Below are 19,161 nucleotides of genomic sequence, written 5' to 3' on the forward strand. Positions count from 1 at the left end.
CCCATTGGAAGAAATGATGACAAAGGACAGTTTGAGGAAGGGTATTATATCAGATTTTTATAATCTGCTGACCTCTAGTTCATCTGAAAGCTCACAAACTAAGTTAACAGCCTGGAAGGAGGACTTGCAGGAAGAAATCTCAGATGAAGATTGGAAACTAGCCTGTGCTGATGCACAGTCTAAATCCATTTATACACGCCTAAAACTAATACAATATAAATGGCTAATGCGGACATACATGACGCCGGTGGAATTAAATCGATACAGCAGTAACATACCAGACATATGCACAGAATGTATGGAACATCGGGGGATAGTGTTTCATTGTATTTGGCAATGCACAAAGATTAAAAAGTTTTGGAAAGAGGTAAGAAACTCAATCGAGAAAATAATTACAAAACAAATTTTACTGGATCCCAAGCTTTTTCTGTTGGGTTTATACCCAGAGAGGCATAACTACAGTAAAAACGAACGAGCATTTATAGACCTCAGCTTGCTATACGCCAAAAAAATGCATTGCACAGTTATGGAAAAGTATTCACAGACCAAATACTGCCCAGTGGATAAGACAGATGCTATCAAACCTTCCATTAGAAAGGATAACGTACATATTGAAAGCTAAACAGCACATATTTGAGAATATATGGAGACCTTTCATCAATTATGTCAAAGACTTTGAGGTGATCAAGAGGACTGATTGCTGCAGACGGAGCAGTTCCTAAACTTTTTCAAGTTTTCTTCTGTTTGCTTTTTTTTCCCTGAATTATGTGTGACATTTTGTAAAAACTGCAAAAAGACCCACTTAAAGTAGATTACCCTTTGTTGAAATAGGAGAAGCAATGTTGTTGAGTCTGTTTTTGTTTATATGTCTGAAGTTTGAGTTTTGATGGTTGAACAGGGGAATAGTTGAAGGTGCCATTCCGGACCTTGACAAAACATTGATCATTTTTTGATACTCTGAAAATCAAAGGATGGATAAACTGATTGAGAATCAGCCATTTTTATTTATTTTTGGATACCTTCTTTTTTTGAAAAAAAAAAAAAATTCTATTTTATTATTTGTTTGGTTATGTGTTAATGAAGCAAACTGACAACATACTCTAAATGTAAATGACTGTATTTCATGCTGTTAAAATGTCAATAAAAACATTGTTGGAAAAAAAAATGCTTCATGTATGTAAAAGGTATGCACATATACTTTGCATGTCTAAACAGCATACATATGCATGACCATGGACAAAATACAAACACACAAACAAATAAACAACAATGTAAGACTGCCGAATCTGCTGTGCAGCTGCAGGGTTTCAGGGTATTTGGTGTTGGGGCAATTACTACAACACGATGACGTCACCGGATGTCCCCACAAAGACAGAAAGCCTGAATGTGTGTAAGAAGTTCTTTGATACGCGCTTTGGCGTCACAATGACGTCACGGTAATGCTTAAATATTCAAATGAAATGAAAAGAAAAATACTTTATTCATTCCAGAAGGGAAATTCAATGTTTTTTTTTTTTAATTCAAAAATATCCCCACCAAAGCACATTTCACTAGGCATCTTACAAGAGAGAACCGTGTTGAAGAGAAACTGCTGAAGGACAATCAAGAGAAATAAGCCGACACGATGAGAAGGTCCTCACCTGGAGATACGGAGCTGAGGAACATGCCAGAGGAGGGGGATGATACTTCTGCCCCCTCAGAGACAACAACCGAGGCACAAAGTGTCGGTGGGCTGCGCCTGGCCATCCGCGTGGTCATATTCAGAGTGCTGAGCAAGTGCAATGCTTTCCAGGATCTGAGCGAGCAGTGGGGTCCTCACATCACACACCTGGCCGAAAAGGTGATGGAGGGACTCACTGTACCTGATGACTTCAGACCGGACCTGGTGATGACCAAGAAAGTGACCAAGAAGGTGGTCAAAGAGCTGCAGAAGAAATTCTGCAGCAGGAAGAAGCTGGAGGCTTTAATGAGGGAGAAGGATCCAGCTGTGGATGAAGCCTTCGTCCAGAGTGTGAGAGCTCACGTCCCAGAGCTCTCTGAGAAGGAGAAGCTCTCCTGGCAGTCACTGCGGGAAATGGCGTGGATCTTTTTTCTTCGATATGGAGTTTTTGCAACAGGCCTCATGATGGTCATTATTGGTACATTATTATTATCATGTTAGACCCAGTTCTTTTGTTGGAACAGCTCCAAGAAATAGTCGGAGAAAAGTTCAGGTCTCAAGTTTAACAGTTTATTCAGGTCACAGGTAAAGTTTTACAGCGCTGGATTCAGGCAGACAGAGAGTGAGTTAATTATTCTACTTCCAAAACCAGGCAAACCTTGTAACAAAATCAAAGATAATCTTCCCACCAAACTAAAACCTCAGAATTCAAACTTCAAACACATTGTTTTGTAAAATCATGAATAAATACATTTGCTTCTTTATCAAGCAAAAGTGTTCTGGTTTCTCAGCACATAATTCTGGCTGTTATACCTGTAGATATTTTTCACAGAATTTTGTTTTAAATTAAATAAACACCATTTACTTTTACATCTGGTTATTAACTCATGCTTCCACTTGCAAAGTTACAGTAAAAAGCATTCAATTTATTTGAAGCAACAACATTTAATTTGTTTCCTGCACTGTTGTACAATGTGTGAATTTGTTCAGTTAAAACAATCACACTGCACTTCACTGTGACAGATGATAGTGTGATAGTTTTAGCTGTCTTCTAACTTCTCATTGACAGAGAACAAAGTCCCTATCTAATGGTAAACAAGGTCTGGTTTTTTGTGTCTCTGCTTCCTCTTTCCTTGCAAATAATACCACTCAACCACATCAGTCTGTGTGGTTTTATTTTCAAGACAGCTGGTTGTTTTTAGTACATCCGTAAACCATGGCCCTTTGTTAGATTTAATTGACTTTTGCAATTGTAACAACTTTAATCGTAAGAAAAATACGTATATAATTGAAAATGCAGTTTGTCTCTATCTAAGTGTGTCCAGATGGTAAAAATACTGCACAGGGGATACTGTCTGACCTCATCAGAGGTGCCAGATGTCAAGTTTGCTCACCAAACGGTAAAAAATGAAACATCTGTTCAAATGTATGATTTTTAAACCTTTATGTGAATGTTTTCATTTGAGCCCATTTTGTATACAACAAAAGTTGCTTGTGCAAACTTGAGGTGAAGACTTGAGGAACAAGGAAACCACAGTCAGTTGTTTCACCCGGAACATGCAGCGTTGGCATGATGATAAATGTGAATGTATACATGTTCGTGCTTAAACTGTGAGAAATTTACACCGCTATGTGCCAAACTGCTTCATTTCTAAACTGACAACACCTGCATGTGAAGCCCGACAATGTTGTAAAAAATCTAATATGACAAACAGGGAAGTAGTTTATGTGCGTGTTTATTGTTTTATGTATATAGTAGTATGAATATGGAAGTTATGCAGGATTTTGTTTTTCTCCAATTGTTTTCACTTAACTTGGTTCAAAAATTGTACCATTCAGCTGTAACACCACCTTAAAATAAACCTGAACATAAACAAAACAGTAGGCGGTTCCATTATATTAATAATACACACACACACACACACACACACACACACACACACACACACACACACACACATATATATATGAGTGTAACAGCAGCGCAAGCAAAGAAGACTTATTAAATCACCAGAATAATGCTGCTGTCACATACAAAACCAAGTATTACACTGTAGCAGAAGCTACATTATGTTATAAAATGTTGTTTCAAGATAAAAAATCAACAATTTTTTTTGCTTTAATTTGCTCTGATGTTCGTATTTCAATATAACATCAACATCTCTCACCGCTCTCATTTCATACATCCTTTTTGTTCTTTGTCACTGTAACAGTTGTTGTTTTACAGTAATTTAAGTGTATGTAAAAATGCAGATTTTTCTACAATAATACTCATTTTGCCAATATGCAGTAGGTTCATGTGTCACAGATATGGTATAAGAGCATGACTGATTTAGTAATGTGAGTTTCATCATGAGAAACTGACAACCACAGAAGAGGGAACTGCATTAATGCTGTGAGAACGTATCAAGTTCATTGTCTCACCGTGAACTGTGACAGAAACTGTCAGCTCAGACACAGGAAAAGTCTCATAACACTCTCAGTGCCAAGGTCTGACCTTTCATTTTGTGTGTGCTAGACTGGCAGAGTAACGGTAAAGTCCTTCCATTCTCAGAGGACTTTGTTCGTAATCGCCAACAGTTGACATTTTGGCAACTATTTTGCTTTAGATATAGAAATTAAAACTTAATACTTAGTTACTTCCACTTAATTAAAAAAGAAATTAAATGTACTAATAGCTATTTATCAAAGGGTGATTGTCTAGAATTTACACAATGTGGATTTTGTATTAATAAGATATTATGTATTTTTATTTATTATCATGCAAAATAATACACAATGTTGTTCCCTGAAGAGTAACAGACATTTTCAAAAACTTTCCAGGTAAATACTTTAGACTGACACTTCCTCTTCTTCTTCTTCTTCTTCTTCTTCTTCTTCTTCTATTTTTATCTAAGAGTGTTTAATAACCCAACATAAAGTGGCTCTCTAAACAACACTGACTGTTTTCAGTTCCTTTTGTCAGTCCACTTGACCTTTAACATTACATTCACAGCAACACTGAGCAAAGTGTTTACCAACAGTTAACTTCTAAGTTCAGAGACCAGGTCTGACAAACATGAAAAGTTCAATATATCCTTAAAAAAAAAAGACGAGTGAACAAACAAATATGAATCTGCATATATTCCCCGAGAGGTGAAAATATTAACTGGGTTAACAAATCAGGCATGAATAAGTGTCTTTGAGCAGATAAACCTCAGAACAGCAGCGTCACGAACTTCTCATGCCACCTTTAAGCGTGTGAAGGTTGTGAACTTCTCTCTTCTCAGGTTAATAATGCAATCCATTAACACAATCAACAACAAACAAAGCAAAACAAAACAAAACACAAAAGAAACATACTTCTATCATGAATGTGTAAGACAGCTGGAGAGAGATTCCTTTAAAATGACTGAAAGTATTGTCTGGTCGGAGAAATTTAAAAATAGGAAATGAAAAATTGCAAACTCACAAGTCTGATGGATTTATTTCAACTAAAGTTTCTTCACGTTTGAAATAATCAGCACCTCTCTGGAGGGGTGTGTTTTCCTTCTGTCTTTTAAATTGCAAAACCATAAAAACAACACTACATATATATATAAATAGCTCCTGCAAGTAAATCCACTTAAATCGTTCTCATTTGTGCTGGAACGGATTTTCTGCATCTGTTTTTGTGCATGCATGCATGCGCAGTCATTTAAAGAAGTCAGTGTGGGAACAATAAAATGCAGTTTGACAGTCGTCAGCAGGTACCAGTCATCTCTGATCTGGTCATTGCAAGGTCAGGAGGCCCAGACAATGTTGTGGTTGACTTCTTTTACGCACAGGAGAAGGGAAATTCCTGATCACCTTCAGCTGCAGCCTGGCACCAAAACCCGTTTTCTCAGAACTGAAACTATATGATTCATTATGCTCATACAACTGAAAAACAAGTGGGCACGCATGAACATTTGAACTCTCAGGTGCCCAACTTCAAATACCATCGACTTGTGAGAAAGTAGACACAGCACTGTGAGCGCCCCTCATGCCCGAGTGGCTGCTGTTCATGGTCACACAGTAAACAAGCTTTCAAAATGAGACCAGGACAGAGTTAGAAATGCTTCACATGCAGATTTCCTCTCAAGAGATATCACAGATGTTGTCTTGCTGCAGGAGGCTGGTTGCAGCCTGACACCTTTTCAATGTAAATCTTATCAAGAGTTTCTGCCTGTGAGACGCTTTTCATGGTTTGAAGTACTTTCGGATTTCACGTGTGAATTTCTCCGCTCTTACAGTCTAAAAAAACGGTTGTTTCCTGTTGCATTGGTCGTCTGCGTTGGTTTGTTTTAAGATGCCACTTGAGTGTTTACTGGCATGATTAAGTGCTACTTGTTTCTCGTTTTCACCTTCCTTTTTCTGGTTGGGTTTTTATTGCAAAACTCACATATGAAAGCAGGACGTGATAAATTTCTTCATATTTCATATTTCCAGTGGAGTTTTGCAGAGGACCCTGCAAGATTGTATTTTATTTTTTTACCCCCCTTTGTAATGCTTAGAAGACACGCAGTGGAGCAGTTACTGGTAGACTTAAAAGACAGAATAAAGCCTGAGAGGGAGATCAGATCATTGCAAAAGGCAGACAGTGCTTTTTTTTTTCTTTTTCTTCGTTAAATCAAAGTGATAACATTGCCTTTGTCAGGAAGGATATGCTTGTTTAGTTTTTTTTTTTGTTTTTTTTTAAAAATACAGTTGTTGAATTAGTTATGGGAGTAATTATAAAGCTGAACATTCTGCAAAATCTGGAAAAAAATATTTAGGCATTTTTATTTGGCATTTTGAAAAGAAATGTGCTTTGACCTGTCTTTTTAGCAAGTCTATTAAATATAACTAACCCATCAGCATTGAGGAATAGATCAGCATTTATTTCTTTAATACTCACATTTTTACTGTTCCCTTAAAAACCTCACAATTACTGTAGAAAACTGACTCACCTACAATAGATAGTCCTGCATTAGGAAATTGGAATCTTTTGGAATTGTACAAAGATTACTTTTTAAGATAATTATTTTCAGGATTATGGAGAATCAATTAATCTGTTTTGCAGCCCTTGAATATCAGCATGTCAATAAATGTGGGGTAATTACAAAACTGAGATTAATTCAGATCTTTTTTCAAGTCTTCACTAACTTCACTTAAATTTAACCCCCCCATTATTTCAATATTCAAATAAGATAAGACTTAAATTTGATGTTTGTCTTGTGCATTCCATTTTTCAGGACTGCTGACCTGTGTTTCAGATGCAACTTGACTCTTACTGTAAGTGTTGATTACTGAATTAATTATTGAAAACCTTACTGTCAATGCTTGTAGAGTTCTGTCAGTTATATAATTAATACAGTTATGAATGCACTTGGTTAAATGCACTAATAAAATTGTTCTATTGAAAGCAAAACTATGATTATAAAACAATGAATTCATAATTTGTTTAATCATTAATTAACTGTTATTTTGGGATAAAATATCGCATCTTCATTAAAACAAGGAAGTTTTATTTTAATGAAATCCCTGATAAAACTGTTCTTACAGAAAAAAAATGCTTTAATACACACACACACACACACACACACACACACACACACACACACAAATGTTTTTATGTCAGCCTTTATTTTTAAAATCAACTTCATCATAGCAATACATAAAACACTGGGAAATGTTTTGTGCATTTCTAATCACATCATCATTAACATGCTGACTTCAGTTTAATGCAAATTGTCAGTTATGCTACAAATGTTAAATGATTCCTCTAAAATGTGATGAAAAATGTAATCTATTAATGCTAAATGCAAAAATGTTCAGATTTTTGTACAAACAAATTATCAGTAGATTCTCATCTATACACTCTACCAATCTATATAATACAAAACTAGAATAAAGGAAACATATGACAGAGGAAGTAATGCACAGTCTTGTATTGACTGGGAAAAAAAATAAACAATCGCATCCACAAAGCTTTCCCTGGTAAATGATCTGCACAAAATCGACACAAAAAGTATGACTTTAAATTATGACTTTACCACCCACAGATTTACGGAATAACCTTCCTTCTCCTCCTACTTCAACATCTGAAGCTGAGTTCTCCCACTTGTTGCAAAGCTCTCTGAAGTGCCAGCATTGGTGAAAGAAGCTGATGAGTTGTGGCTGTGCAGTAAATGTGGTTTTCCCAGGCAGGTCTTCACCATGATCTCAGCCTGTCGCCTGAAGTGATGGTCCAGGAAGAAGTAAATGGCCGGGTTCACGCAGCTGTTGAAGAAGGCCAGGCAGCACGAGATCAGGAGCCCATTTCTTTTCCACGTATCACAACTCAGATCCGCTTTTGAGAGCTGTGAGACAATTATGATGGCTTTAAAAATGTTGAAGGGCAGCCAGGACACCACGAAGGCCACTATGATGCAGAGGACCATCTTGAGGGAGTGCCTGCGGCGGGCTTCAGCTCGAGGGTTTCCAGCAGCAATGCAGTGCTTGTTGAGGTGCATGATGATGGTGCCGTAGCAGAGCACGATGATCAACACCGGGAAGACGAAGGTTAGGAAGGCCATGGTCAGGCTCATGCCGAAGAAAAAAGTCGAACTATTATCTTCCACACAGGACTGCCCTTGGTCCAAAGACTCCACTCTTCTGTACACCAGAGACGGGATGCCAAGCAGCAGGGAGGTCACCCAGACAGCAGCACAGGTGGCATGCATGCACCGACTGCTCCTGAGGTACCTCGAATCCATCAGCTTCACTATGGCCAGGTAGCGGTCGATGCTCATGCAGGTGAGAAAGAAGATGTTGGAGAAGCGGTTCACAGCAATAATGTAGCTGCTCAGCTTGCACAGTACATCCCCAGCCGACCCAAAGTTCCAGTAGCCGTCCTGGCTGGCAGAGATGGCCCACAGTGGCAGCGTGAGGACGAAGATGAGGTCGGCCAGGGCCAGATTGACAACAAAGGTGTCCACCAGGCGACCACTTTTCCTGCCTTTGCTGCCCACGACCAAGATCACAAAGAGGTTGCCCAAAAATCCAGTGAAGAATATGAGGTAATACAGAACGGGCAGGAAGATGTTGGCACCACGAAGGCGTGAGTCTGGACAGTCCAGGGTAGACCCAATGTCGTATACTGATGATCCATTTTCAGTGCTGTTTTCATTTTCGTAGTAGTAAGTATAGTCAGTATAGCTGATGTAGTCGCCCATTGTGAGAGATAACACAGATGATCTGCAGTGCAGCTGTTGGGTTGTGGCAGGTTGGTTGGTTTGTCTAACCATGTCATCACGCTGCAACTCAAAGTTACAAGAGAAACCACAGAAAAAAATAGATATCCTATTTCAGCTCTCCTCCTCTCAGTGCTCAGTTCTGTCTCCTGTTGTTTGTTTGTGATAACTTCCGCACTGTAACCTTTTCTCAGGAGATTGTAGTAAGTCACACAAAAAATATAGTTTTATTCACTCATTTGGAAAAAAATGTCCTAATTTGAAACTTAAACAACAGTAGCATGATGCTGTAATATTACAACACATCATTATGGATACAGTAGACTGTATAAAGGCTAACAGGGAGCAACTTCTGCATTTGAAGTATATAGCTCTTGATCTTCTCATAAATTCTCATAAAGTGCTGAAACATTTCACACACTATGTTTGCGCACATGGCTGCTCCACACATAGAATATTCATTATAAGAAGAAGACAGACTCTTTCCTTGACTTGCTTTGCATAACAGACAGATGCTGCAGAAAGTATTTTTTATTTATTTTTTTGCTGTTGTTGTTTCATAGTGAATTACATAATCGTGACCAATAGGGGGCAGGTAAGATTTACTTGTGTTTTAAATGTGGTGACCTTCTACCTAAAGTCAGACCCACTGTGCTTCCTGAACAAATGTCACAGATCTTCTGCAAAATAAAGAGTTCCTTTACATTTGTTAAAACATTTTTCTAGTCCAAACCAGGCAGGAGGCACTTTCTGACTTATGAGATCTGATTTAGTGTTGTACAATCCGTTTACAATCTATTTACATATTTATATTTCCTTATAAGCATGTGTATGTAATGTGCAAAGAAATCATGTGCATCTGTTTTTCTGTATCAAATATGGTCATCTTTGTTTGATTTGAAAATGCAGCATTTTCACAAAGTTAAATTGATACTAATTGTCATCTGCAGGTCACAGTCATAAATGCACAGTGACAAACAGCACCAAATCAGCAGGACACTACACTTGATACAAAATTCTGCACAGCAGTAACTTCAGAGTGAAGATGCAGCAAAGTGCTTTCACTTATAACCCTGAAATGTGCCAATGTCAGTGTGAATCAAATATGTCTTTTTGCATCATTCATCTCTCATCAGTGTTTCTTCCCTTTGGCCACAGAGTAGCTCTGGCTGCACACACCCTTTTGTCCATGTCTTTACTCACTGTTACCTGTCAGACTGGGTAATTTGAACTGGTGACCTTTCGGTTGCAAGTCCATAATGGCCAGTCTCAGCGCTGCCTCTGCAATGAAATGAGAAAGTAAAGTTGTTGACATGAGTTTAACAGCATGAGTCCTGGGGTTATTGTGCTAACTGTCATTTTGTTTCGCCACAGTGTAGTTTTGCGATTGTTTTTTCTGCTGACTCCAATATGTGAGTTATCAGCTGCATGTCTGTGTGTTTGGAGGACTAAGTTCTGGCAGTTTCGTCTTTTTTTCTGGCTGTTAGACAGTTTTAAAAGATGAAAGGTAGAGGGGTTATGTGGTATTATATGCTGTAAAAACAAAATTATCTTGATTTTATCTGCTGGCAGATTGATAAAAACTCCAAAGAGCAATTATAGCAGAACTATGTCTCTAGAACATCCTGTTGCGGCAGCAGAAGACGTGATGCACAGATCAAGCTGCTCTTCTGTCTGAGCTGCATGAGGGCACGAAAACCTGTAACCACCATGCAAAACAAGCAGAATCAACTTGAAACTCTGACAGTGTGCATCAGCGTCTGTTTTAAACATTTTTTTTTAGCTAAATTTCACAAGTGTGGCAGTCTATGATTTGCCTCATTCCCTCAGCAGCAGGAGCATTGATGAGATTTTGTTTAATGTTTCACTGGTGAAAGATAACAGATGCTGACAGGACTGAGAAGGCAGCCATTGTTCCAGAGAAGGAAACTGTCATTAAGACGACCTCTTCGAAGACAGGACAGACCTCGGGAGAAGTGAACTCCGTGGTCCGGCTGGTAAGCATCGTGTTGGGGCCGGGAAAAGTGAGGTTGGAGAACAGGCCAGGTCTTACAAGAGGCTGGAGAACGCTTCATTGTTCTGCGGGGAGTTTCAGTTAAGAAAGCACGGCGAATGAATGACCTCCTTATGGGATCCCTGCTCCACTTTCTAGCATTGTGCGTTATTCAAACACTCCTTTACTTTGTAGTGTCAAGGTGATGTGTGGATATACTCATCACAGCAGAAAATCCTGTCAGTCCTCATTGTTCGGTTTGACGTTGTTCTCCCCTTGCGCTCAGCTGTACCTTTTCCTTGGAAAAGTTTTAATTATTTCTCCTGCATTCTTGCTGCTCTGTCAGTGGAACGCTACATTCCTCTCCTCGAATAAGTGCTGTCTCACTCCAATTGAGCAGAGTAAATGTGAGAGCCAGTGAATGGAGCAGCCTCAATAGGAGAAAATAAACAATTGCATTGGTCCATGGGTGCAGCGGGGGAGAGCGGATGAGAGGAAGGGAGAAAGGCCTCCCTAACGTGCTAAGATTCCCATGGATACTTAGTCCTTTTTCTGTTTAGAGGAGGATCTCGTAAAGTACTTCAACAGTGGATGATTTCTCTTTTCCTTTTACTCTGTTTTTATTTGAGGAGAGAAAGGGTGGTATGCGTCAGGGTGATTGTTAGACATCGGGGGGGTCACATGCACACATGTGCGCACTCGTACGCGCACACACACACATGCACGCACGCACACACGCACACACACACACACACACACATGCACACAAACGTACAATTTGCTCCACACTTGTCGAGTGCTAAGTTTAAGAAAAGGGGTCCATTGTTTGGGAGTGAAAGGTTCTTGTTTTAGCAGTTTAACTGAATCAAAAGTTCCTCTGACACAAAGGATTGCACAGCCTCAGTCCTCCATTATGTGTCATTTTAAGTGGTTAGGGGCTTTTAACTGTTCCCTTTTGTCAAAAATGCTTCAGCATTTTAACCCACTTTCCTCACGCTTGATTTCTGCGTCATTTACATACAAACCACATAAAATCAGAGAAACATCTTCATGTCAGTGCCTCATGATAGGCGATGTACAAGATTACAGGGAGTTAAAGAGGGAAAATAAACTGGGCTCACTTAGAAATAATACCAAACATGTCCTCTGTGAATACGAGATGTCATGAAACTACAACTCCCAGGTGTGTGAACCTTATTTGTCGCTGGTATCAATTTGAAAACAGGGTACTTTTTTAGAAACAAAACTCACGGTGCATTATTGATTGTATTTGCATAATTATATCCAGGTGTTGCTATGCAGTCTTTTAGGATAATACTCAGTGGTGGTTGCTATGTACAGGCTGTTAGGTGGTTGCTAAGGTTTCACTGGGTAGTTACTTGTTCATTTCTCCATGTATAATGACCACTCATTAGTTCGATCAACAGTGAGCAGCAAACTGAGTTTTTGAACCTATTATCATTTGTATTGCCACTGACTGCAGTGTTTGTCCTGCAGCGGCGGTCAGTTGGTGTTTGTAGCTTTGAATTTGAATTCTGAAATTAAACTTTTGGTTTGTATGCAAATTGCTCAAAAAGAATAATATATAACATTAAATAGCAACTCTGTATCAGAGTAGGAATATAAATACGGTATCTTGTGTTCAGCTGACAGAGTAACATATTAAGTGGTGGCAGATACAAAATGTATTTGGGATTTTTACATTTTCAGAGAAAAGTTATTGTATTTTAAAGGTGATAGCAGTGGGAAGATGTTATTTTTTTTCACTTTTTTGCTTGTTTTTTTCTTTTTGTCACACAGCATCCGGACTGATTCCTGGTTAAAAGTGGAACCACAACTGAACGTAATTTGTTCTACGAGTGGGTGAGTTTATTTCATTGTATTTTTACTAGGTCAGGTTACTAGGTCTTGACAGCATAGTTGGCAGGTTTGTTTTTTCATGACTCGTCACTTTCAGAACACATTGCCACAAGCAGAATTTCCACATATTTTTTTTCTGACGTCTTTAACCTCTTAACATCTTGCTCCGTTCTACAGTCGCCTTTACAAATCAAGCATCAACATGTTGGCGAGACTTTTGCACCTGTACATGAACCACAGATTTTTTTTTCAATGTAGTGACGCTGTAACATTTTCTCAACAGTTCAAGAACCCCGAGCTGCTGCCTTAAACGAGATGATGAATGTTGTCATTTTCAAGAGAGAGAATATGGCCTGAGGATATCTGAGAGACACAGAAATTTGTGGCGCTCAGAAAGAGGACAGTAAAGTTGGTAACTCCAAATTTTAAAAACTTTTCATCCTTTGTGGGTCATCATGTCACTTTATTCCTTATATCATGTCTGTAGTCATGGTTTGAATTCCCAACAAAGCTGAAGCTTTGTTTTTGACTGATGGTGAAATAAGCTACAAGACTGAAAACTTTCAGTCAAAATGTGCAGGTTATCGTTCCACCTCAGAGCATTTAGTAAACACGCAGCTTAAACACTCAGAGAGTCAAGTTTCTTCTGATGACGCCATGGAAGAACTTAATGAGCAGATATGACAGAAAAAACCCTTTCAGCTGACTCGAGCTGGTGCTGGAACTCTGCGCGGTCATATGATTAAGATAAACACATTATTATAGTCCCTAGTGTGCCCTGATGTGATTTATAGTCTTGCAAACAGATGGCATTTGATATATTGTTGCATAATTTCAAAGCGTACCTCACAGCTCACAGGAAAAAAAATCAAGAAAATTGTATCTTCACAAGCAAGCAAGCAAGCAAACACACAAACAAACAAAATAAAACAGTTTTAAACTGTATTTCTTTTTAAACAATGCAAAGCACAGGCCAAAACTGTAAATAACATTCACATCAAAAATATATTTATTTTCACAAATAGTAATTCATCATTTGCCATGTTTGACTGTAAAATAGGGCTGCAGGGTGGCGCAGTTTGTAGCACTGTTGCCTCGCAAGAAGGTTGCCGGTTTGCGTCCCGGTGGGGGCACCGGAATCTTTCTGTGTGGAGTTTGCATGTTCTCCCCGTGCAGCGTGGGTTCTCTCCGGGTTCTCTGGCTTCCTCCCACACAGTCCAAAAACATGTTGAGGTTAATTGGTGATTCTAAATTGTCTGTAGGTGTGAATGTGAGTGTGCTTGGTTGTCTGTCTCTAAGTGTAGCCCTGTGATAGACTGGTGACCTGTCCAGGGTGTCCCCTGCCTTCACCCTAAGTCAGCTGGGATAGACTCCAGCCCCCCTGCGACCCTAGTGAGGATTAAGCGGTGTATAGATAATGGATGGATGAACTGTAAAATAACATTTTAATTCTACTTAAATCAGCAAAAAATATAATTATTTTTACAGATATTTGAAAAAACAAACAAACAAACAAACAAAAACATATACCTTAAGGATATGAGATAATTTTTAAACTATTATTTTACATAAATTCCATTTGGCTTAGTTAAATTACAGATAATGTCTAATAAAAAATGATTTATATCTTGACTGTAAAAAACAAAACAAAACAAACAAAAAACTGGCTATAACTCTACATAATGTCCACATCAAAGATCTGTATGTTTAAAACTAGTCATTTGTTCTTTTCTCAGGTGTAACCATAAAATTACACGGTAATCTCAGTGGTTAAATTCACTAAATGTACACTTATTTTACTGATGTTCAGCATTTTTATTTATTATTTATGTATTTATTTATTTTTACAGTTTTTGAATGTCACAGTATTTCACTGTTATTTAACATATTTCTTCCATCGCTGTCAGATTTTCACAATTTGTCATTGGATTTTTATTTTATGTTATTATTTATTTTTTACAGAGTAGATCACTATTCAACATATGATAAATAATTCAAAATTTTAACTTTTAAATATAATCATTGTAAGGCTTGGAAATAATATGGGCTAGGGTTAGAAAAAGAAAAAAAAAAGAAAAGGATTGGCATGAAAAGAAAAAATGGCAATGGCACTTACTGATGTCAATACAGGTTTCACCTTTCCAAATTTTTGCAGAGATTTGTGATCTCTGACTACAACCTTATATTATGAAAACAAAACAAAAGCACGGATTTGCTCTATGTGTAATGTTATTATGTCAATGCAGATTTCAAATTTTCAAGTTTTTGCTACTTCATGTAGAGATTTGGGATCTGTGACTGTAGTCTTATATTATAAAAAAATGCACAGATTCACTGAAAAGATTCACCTTTTAATGCATTTTTTGCTTGATAGCTGCTTAGCAACAGGTACCAGCAGCCTTGAGTCTTATACATACACAAAACATGCATCATTAGTGTTTATTCATTAAATTCTCATTACATGCACAATATGAATAAAGACTAAGTAAGCTATTTCTTCCAACAACACAACATTCAATGGTGCACTAAATGCTAGATTGACTTAATTATCATGTCATTGTAATTACGTACTTAAATCTGGACACAAATGAGGCACAACAGGCCTTTGCTTTGCGACATTAATGTCATTGGTGTTGAGTCGTAACAAGCAGTTTTATTACTTTTCATTAATGCTTTACATCAGCTCCAGTTTATGACCCATTCACACTGCCTGAGGTTCATTAGAGCCACACTGTGTATTCCATCATTAATATTACTGTCATGATGTAAACACGCAGCTTCTCACTGTTTTATGTTGTGGGGACAAAGCTGTATGTCAGACGTTAATCTGCACGATCGTGGCTGTTTTGAACTAACGCCTGCCATAAAAATGTGCATAATGAATCACGAGAAGGCGGCAAAACTGCAGGGAGATAGTTGATAGTTTAAGTAATAAATAGTGACAGTTTCACATCCTCATTTTGGATGATAATGATGATGAGATTATGAACATTTGTCGAGGCTCAAGATGAGACCAGTTGGTTGGTTGACAGGTATACTGGTCTTACTGGACTGGCCTTGTCTCCCAGGGGGAAGTTTTTTTTTGGAGCAGATGGTTGCCTCAGTGGGCCGAGTTGAGTGTCAGCTAACAGTAAATGATCTTCTCAGCGAGGGGCCGACATGCTAGAGCTTGTCCTTGTAAAGTGAAGAACAAGGTTGTACCATACTGTAACAAAGGATAAGACATTGCTTTCTGATTACTGTCGTGCAACGCAGGCTGGGATTGGTTGTTGACATTGATCCTTCACATTTGGCTCGAGGAGAGCATCTGCTGCTGAGTCCAGCTGATGAGGTGGGAGATGATCTGGTCCCAGGGCGATCGCAGAGAGATGAAAGTCTCAGCTGTGGTGTTCACAATGACGGAGCTGATCTCCAGGGGAAGAAGAGCAGGCAGGTTCTCTCTAAAGTCGGTCTCATGGACTTTATTCGTCAGTGTTTTTCCTTGTATGATTAATATGTTCAATATGAAAGGTCGTACACTTCCATGATCATGATGAGCTGACTCAGCAGCCGTCTGAAGAAGTCAAAGTGCTTCACCTCGTGCTATGAGTAGGCACTCTGCCTCCCTCGCCCTGTTTTGTGTCATGCAGATTTCGTTCTCAGGTTTGTTATTAGCTGTGCGGACCTGTTCGCATTAGGAGTGTTTTGGGTCAGTAGGTCAGAGGACAGGCTCAGCAGCACCTGGGGGACACAGAGTTCATCACTCAGAGAGCCATTAAGTGGCAGAAGGCTGGACCCCGACTAAAGACAGGCAGCCCGTCACCTCTGGCTCTAATGGGAGGTGATCAGTGAGAACATGCATTTGCGTGTTGAGGTGTCGAGAGCTATGATTGCGTGCAAATGCTTTTTTTCAGGGAGGCAGAGGGCAGGCGCATGCACAGCATGAGCATGGAAGTATTGTTGATTTAGGATAAGAATAGTTTTTTTTGAAGAGAAAGAAAAAAAGCGGATTCAGAGGTAGGCTTGATGAATGTGTTGATGGTGGCATTTTGATAGGGGTAATTTTGACCTGACAGGGCCCAGGCTCTCTCATGAATCAAAATGTGTCAGCCAGGCGCTGGAGATGGAGGGCTGCTCATTGTGGCTCTGACACCCATGTGAGGGGCTGAGGCTGCTGGGGGTCAAGTGTGACACCTCATTAGGACGATGTTGATTTAGTGTGGCCACAGCGCAACAGACCTCCTCCCATGGGGTATGGAGAGGCGTTTGAGCGAGGGGGTGGGGAGCACCTAGCACTGGACGGAGAATGGGGGCCTACTGCTCTTCATCCGCAAGGCCGTCATCCGACAGCTTGCAAATCATGCACCTACGGCCGATCACACTGCCCTTCCCCCTCTTTAATTTTCACCCCATTCATAGTTTTTAAATATGCATTTCCTGAATCATACACACACAAACAAAAAAATCCATGTGTACATTTTGGGGAAGGATTTAAATGTGTGACTGAATCAAATGTTTGTGTGTTTTCTTTTAAGGTTTGGGGCTCTGTTTCGATCAGTTTTCCCCCTCAGTGAACTCACCACCCCTGACAGAATAATTTTGACCTTTGACCTTTGATCTTTCAATTTGAAATTGTTTTCCGTAATGTCAAGATTGCTTCTGACAAGCTGCAGTTGTGCTCTCAGCTCAAGTGCAAATGGCCATTTGCTAATTTTAGAAATTAGGGGGTTTTGCAGGTTGTCTCTTAGCTTGCCTTCTCCTGTTTCACATTTGCATCAGCTACATTTTTTCAAGCTCAATTCATTTACCAGGAAAATGTTTACTTCTTGTCTGACAAACTTTGAACATTTGCCAATTAATTGCTTGTTTCTGTTTCCAGCTTCACTCCATCTGCACCGAGACTCTTTTTGTTATAAAGTCCTCACATTTCATTGTCAAATATCTTTGCTGAAACATTTTTCAAGGATCACTACATCATCATGTTTGAATATCAGCTCCTGACACGTTTAAATGCATAAACTGCAAATAAAGTCAGAATGATGCAAACCTCAAAATGTAGCTGGTTTTTGACTGAATTCTGAATTTGAATTAATTGTAATTTTTTCTTACTTCACATGAGGATATCAAGTTGTAGATCCACACCAGGGTACACTAATGAATACCAACAGCAACCAATGCTGATTTGAGTATAAATATTTGTAACTGCACTGTGTGTGAATGTTTGATGTGGACTAAGATCTATTTTATTGTTGAGTTTAAAGGTTTCTTATGAGGCCGAAGTCATACACAAATCTAATCTGATAGTTTTGTAGTTGAGAATTAAAATACATTTGAACAATGACGGCAGAGAGTTGAAGGGATCCGTGAGGACTGAAGTCTGTTTGAGACAAATCTAAACTTTGACCTTTAGCTGTAGTGCCCCCATCTGGCCAAATTGTTAAACTGCATCTAAAGTTGTGCATCTGCAATTCCTGCAACTAAAAATATACATTTCTTCCATTGTATGCACCGACAACAACAGTGACAAAGCAAGACAGGGCACAGATGATTTATTGATAGCTAATATAAGCATTATTTAAATGCCAACATTGAATAGGATCCTGCAAACTGTTATGCAGCGTTCCGATCAATCATCCCCATTCTGCTTTAATGCAGGCTTTGTTTTCAAGTAGCTTGACTGATCCAATCATGTCAACGAATTTTCTCCCCCTAATTTCATCTTTGCTTTTATCTCTCATTTCAATTACGACACAAAGCCGCACTCTGCTGGCCCGAATTCATTGAGAAAATGAACGTCTGCATTAATGTCTGAGACTGCTTGAATTTGATTACGGCGGCTCAGAGGCGTCCACCAAATGTCATCGCTTGTCAAGGCGAAGGTTGCCCCTTTTCTTTCCGCACCGCACAAAACACAACCCCTTTTTTGCATTAACTCATCATGCATACCTAAATCTGAAATGATGGAAGGCATTGAAGTAAATTAGTGTATCACTGAATGCATGAATAATGAATGAATCTTAATTTGCTCATATATGGTCATTTATCATTCAATAAGTAAAGATAATTAGGAGTTTTTATAATTATTGTTTTTGGATTGTGCTATTTCACACTGAGGGGAATTCTGCACCAAAATAGCATTAAAGTAATATTGGTGATTAACCTGACCTTTTTCCCTTCCTCTAGCCACACACTCACACACACACACACACACACACACACACACACACACACACACACACACACACACACACACACACTCGAACAAACGCGTAGAGGACCATCTGTCTTTTCTGATGCTACAGATCTGGGAAAACAATGAAGGCTTGGTGACATTTCACAGATTTGCCTCTAAACGTTTCACACCGACCCCAACACTCATCCGCAGCTCCGGTCGCCTCACTTGTGCGCCCACGATTAAAATTGTACAAGTCGCACCAAAAATTGCGTTTGTCACC

At 39.0% G+C, this 19,161-nt stretch overlaps 1 protein-coding gene and 1 long non-coding RNA gene across 2 annotated transcripts; one reads left to right on the forward strand and one right to left on the reverse strand.

Annotated features, from left to right (window-relative positions):
• Positions 1 to 7,685: 7,685 nt before the first annotated feature.
• Positions 7,686 to 8,856, reverse strand: gpr25 (G protein-coupled receptor 25). Its single transcript, XM_008284713.1, has one exon. The coding sequence runs from the start codon at positions 8,854 to 8,856 to the stop codon at positions 7,732 to 7,734; it is 1,125 nt and encodes a 374-aa protein (XP_008282935.1). The 3' UTR covers positions 7,686 to 7,731.
• Positions 8,857 to 10,658: 1,802 nt separating this feature from the next.
• Positions 10,659 to 13,129, forward strand: LOC103359376 (uncharacterized). Its single transcript, XR_520305.1, has 3 exons — positions 10,659 to 10,871; positions 12,668 to 12,730; positions 13,011 to 13,129. It is a non-coding gene; the product is annotated as an uncharacterized LOC103359376 (long non-coding RNA).
• The last annotated feature ends 6,032 nt before the right edge of the window (positions 13,130 to 19,161 follow it).

This window comes from Stegastes partitus, unplaced genomic scaffold (assembly GCF_000690725.1).
Source record: "Stegastes partitus isolate 25-593 unplaced genomic scaffold, Stegastes_partitus-1.0.2 Scaffold368, whole genome shotgun sequence".
In the NCBI taxonomy this organism is placed as follows: domain Eukaryota; kingdom Metazoa; phylum Chordata; class Actinopteri; family Pomacentridae; genus Stegastes; species Stegastes partitus.

Excerpts from the sequence above, each read along its gene's own strand:
- gpr25 (XM_008284713.1), bottom strand. The coding sequence starts at position 8,856 with ATGGGCGACTACATCAGCTATACTGACTATACTTACTACTACGAAAAT.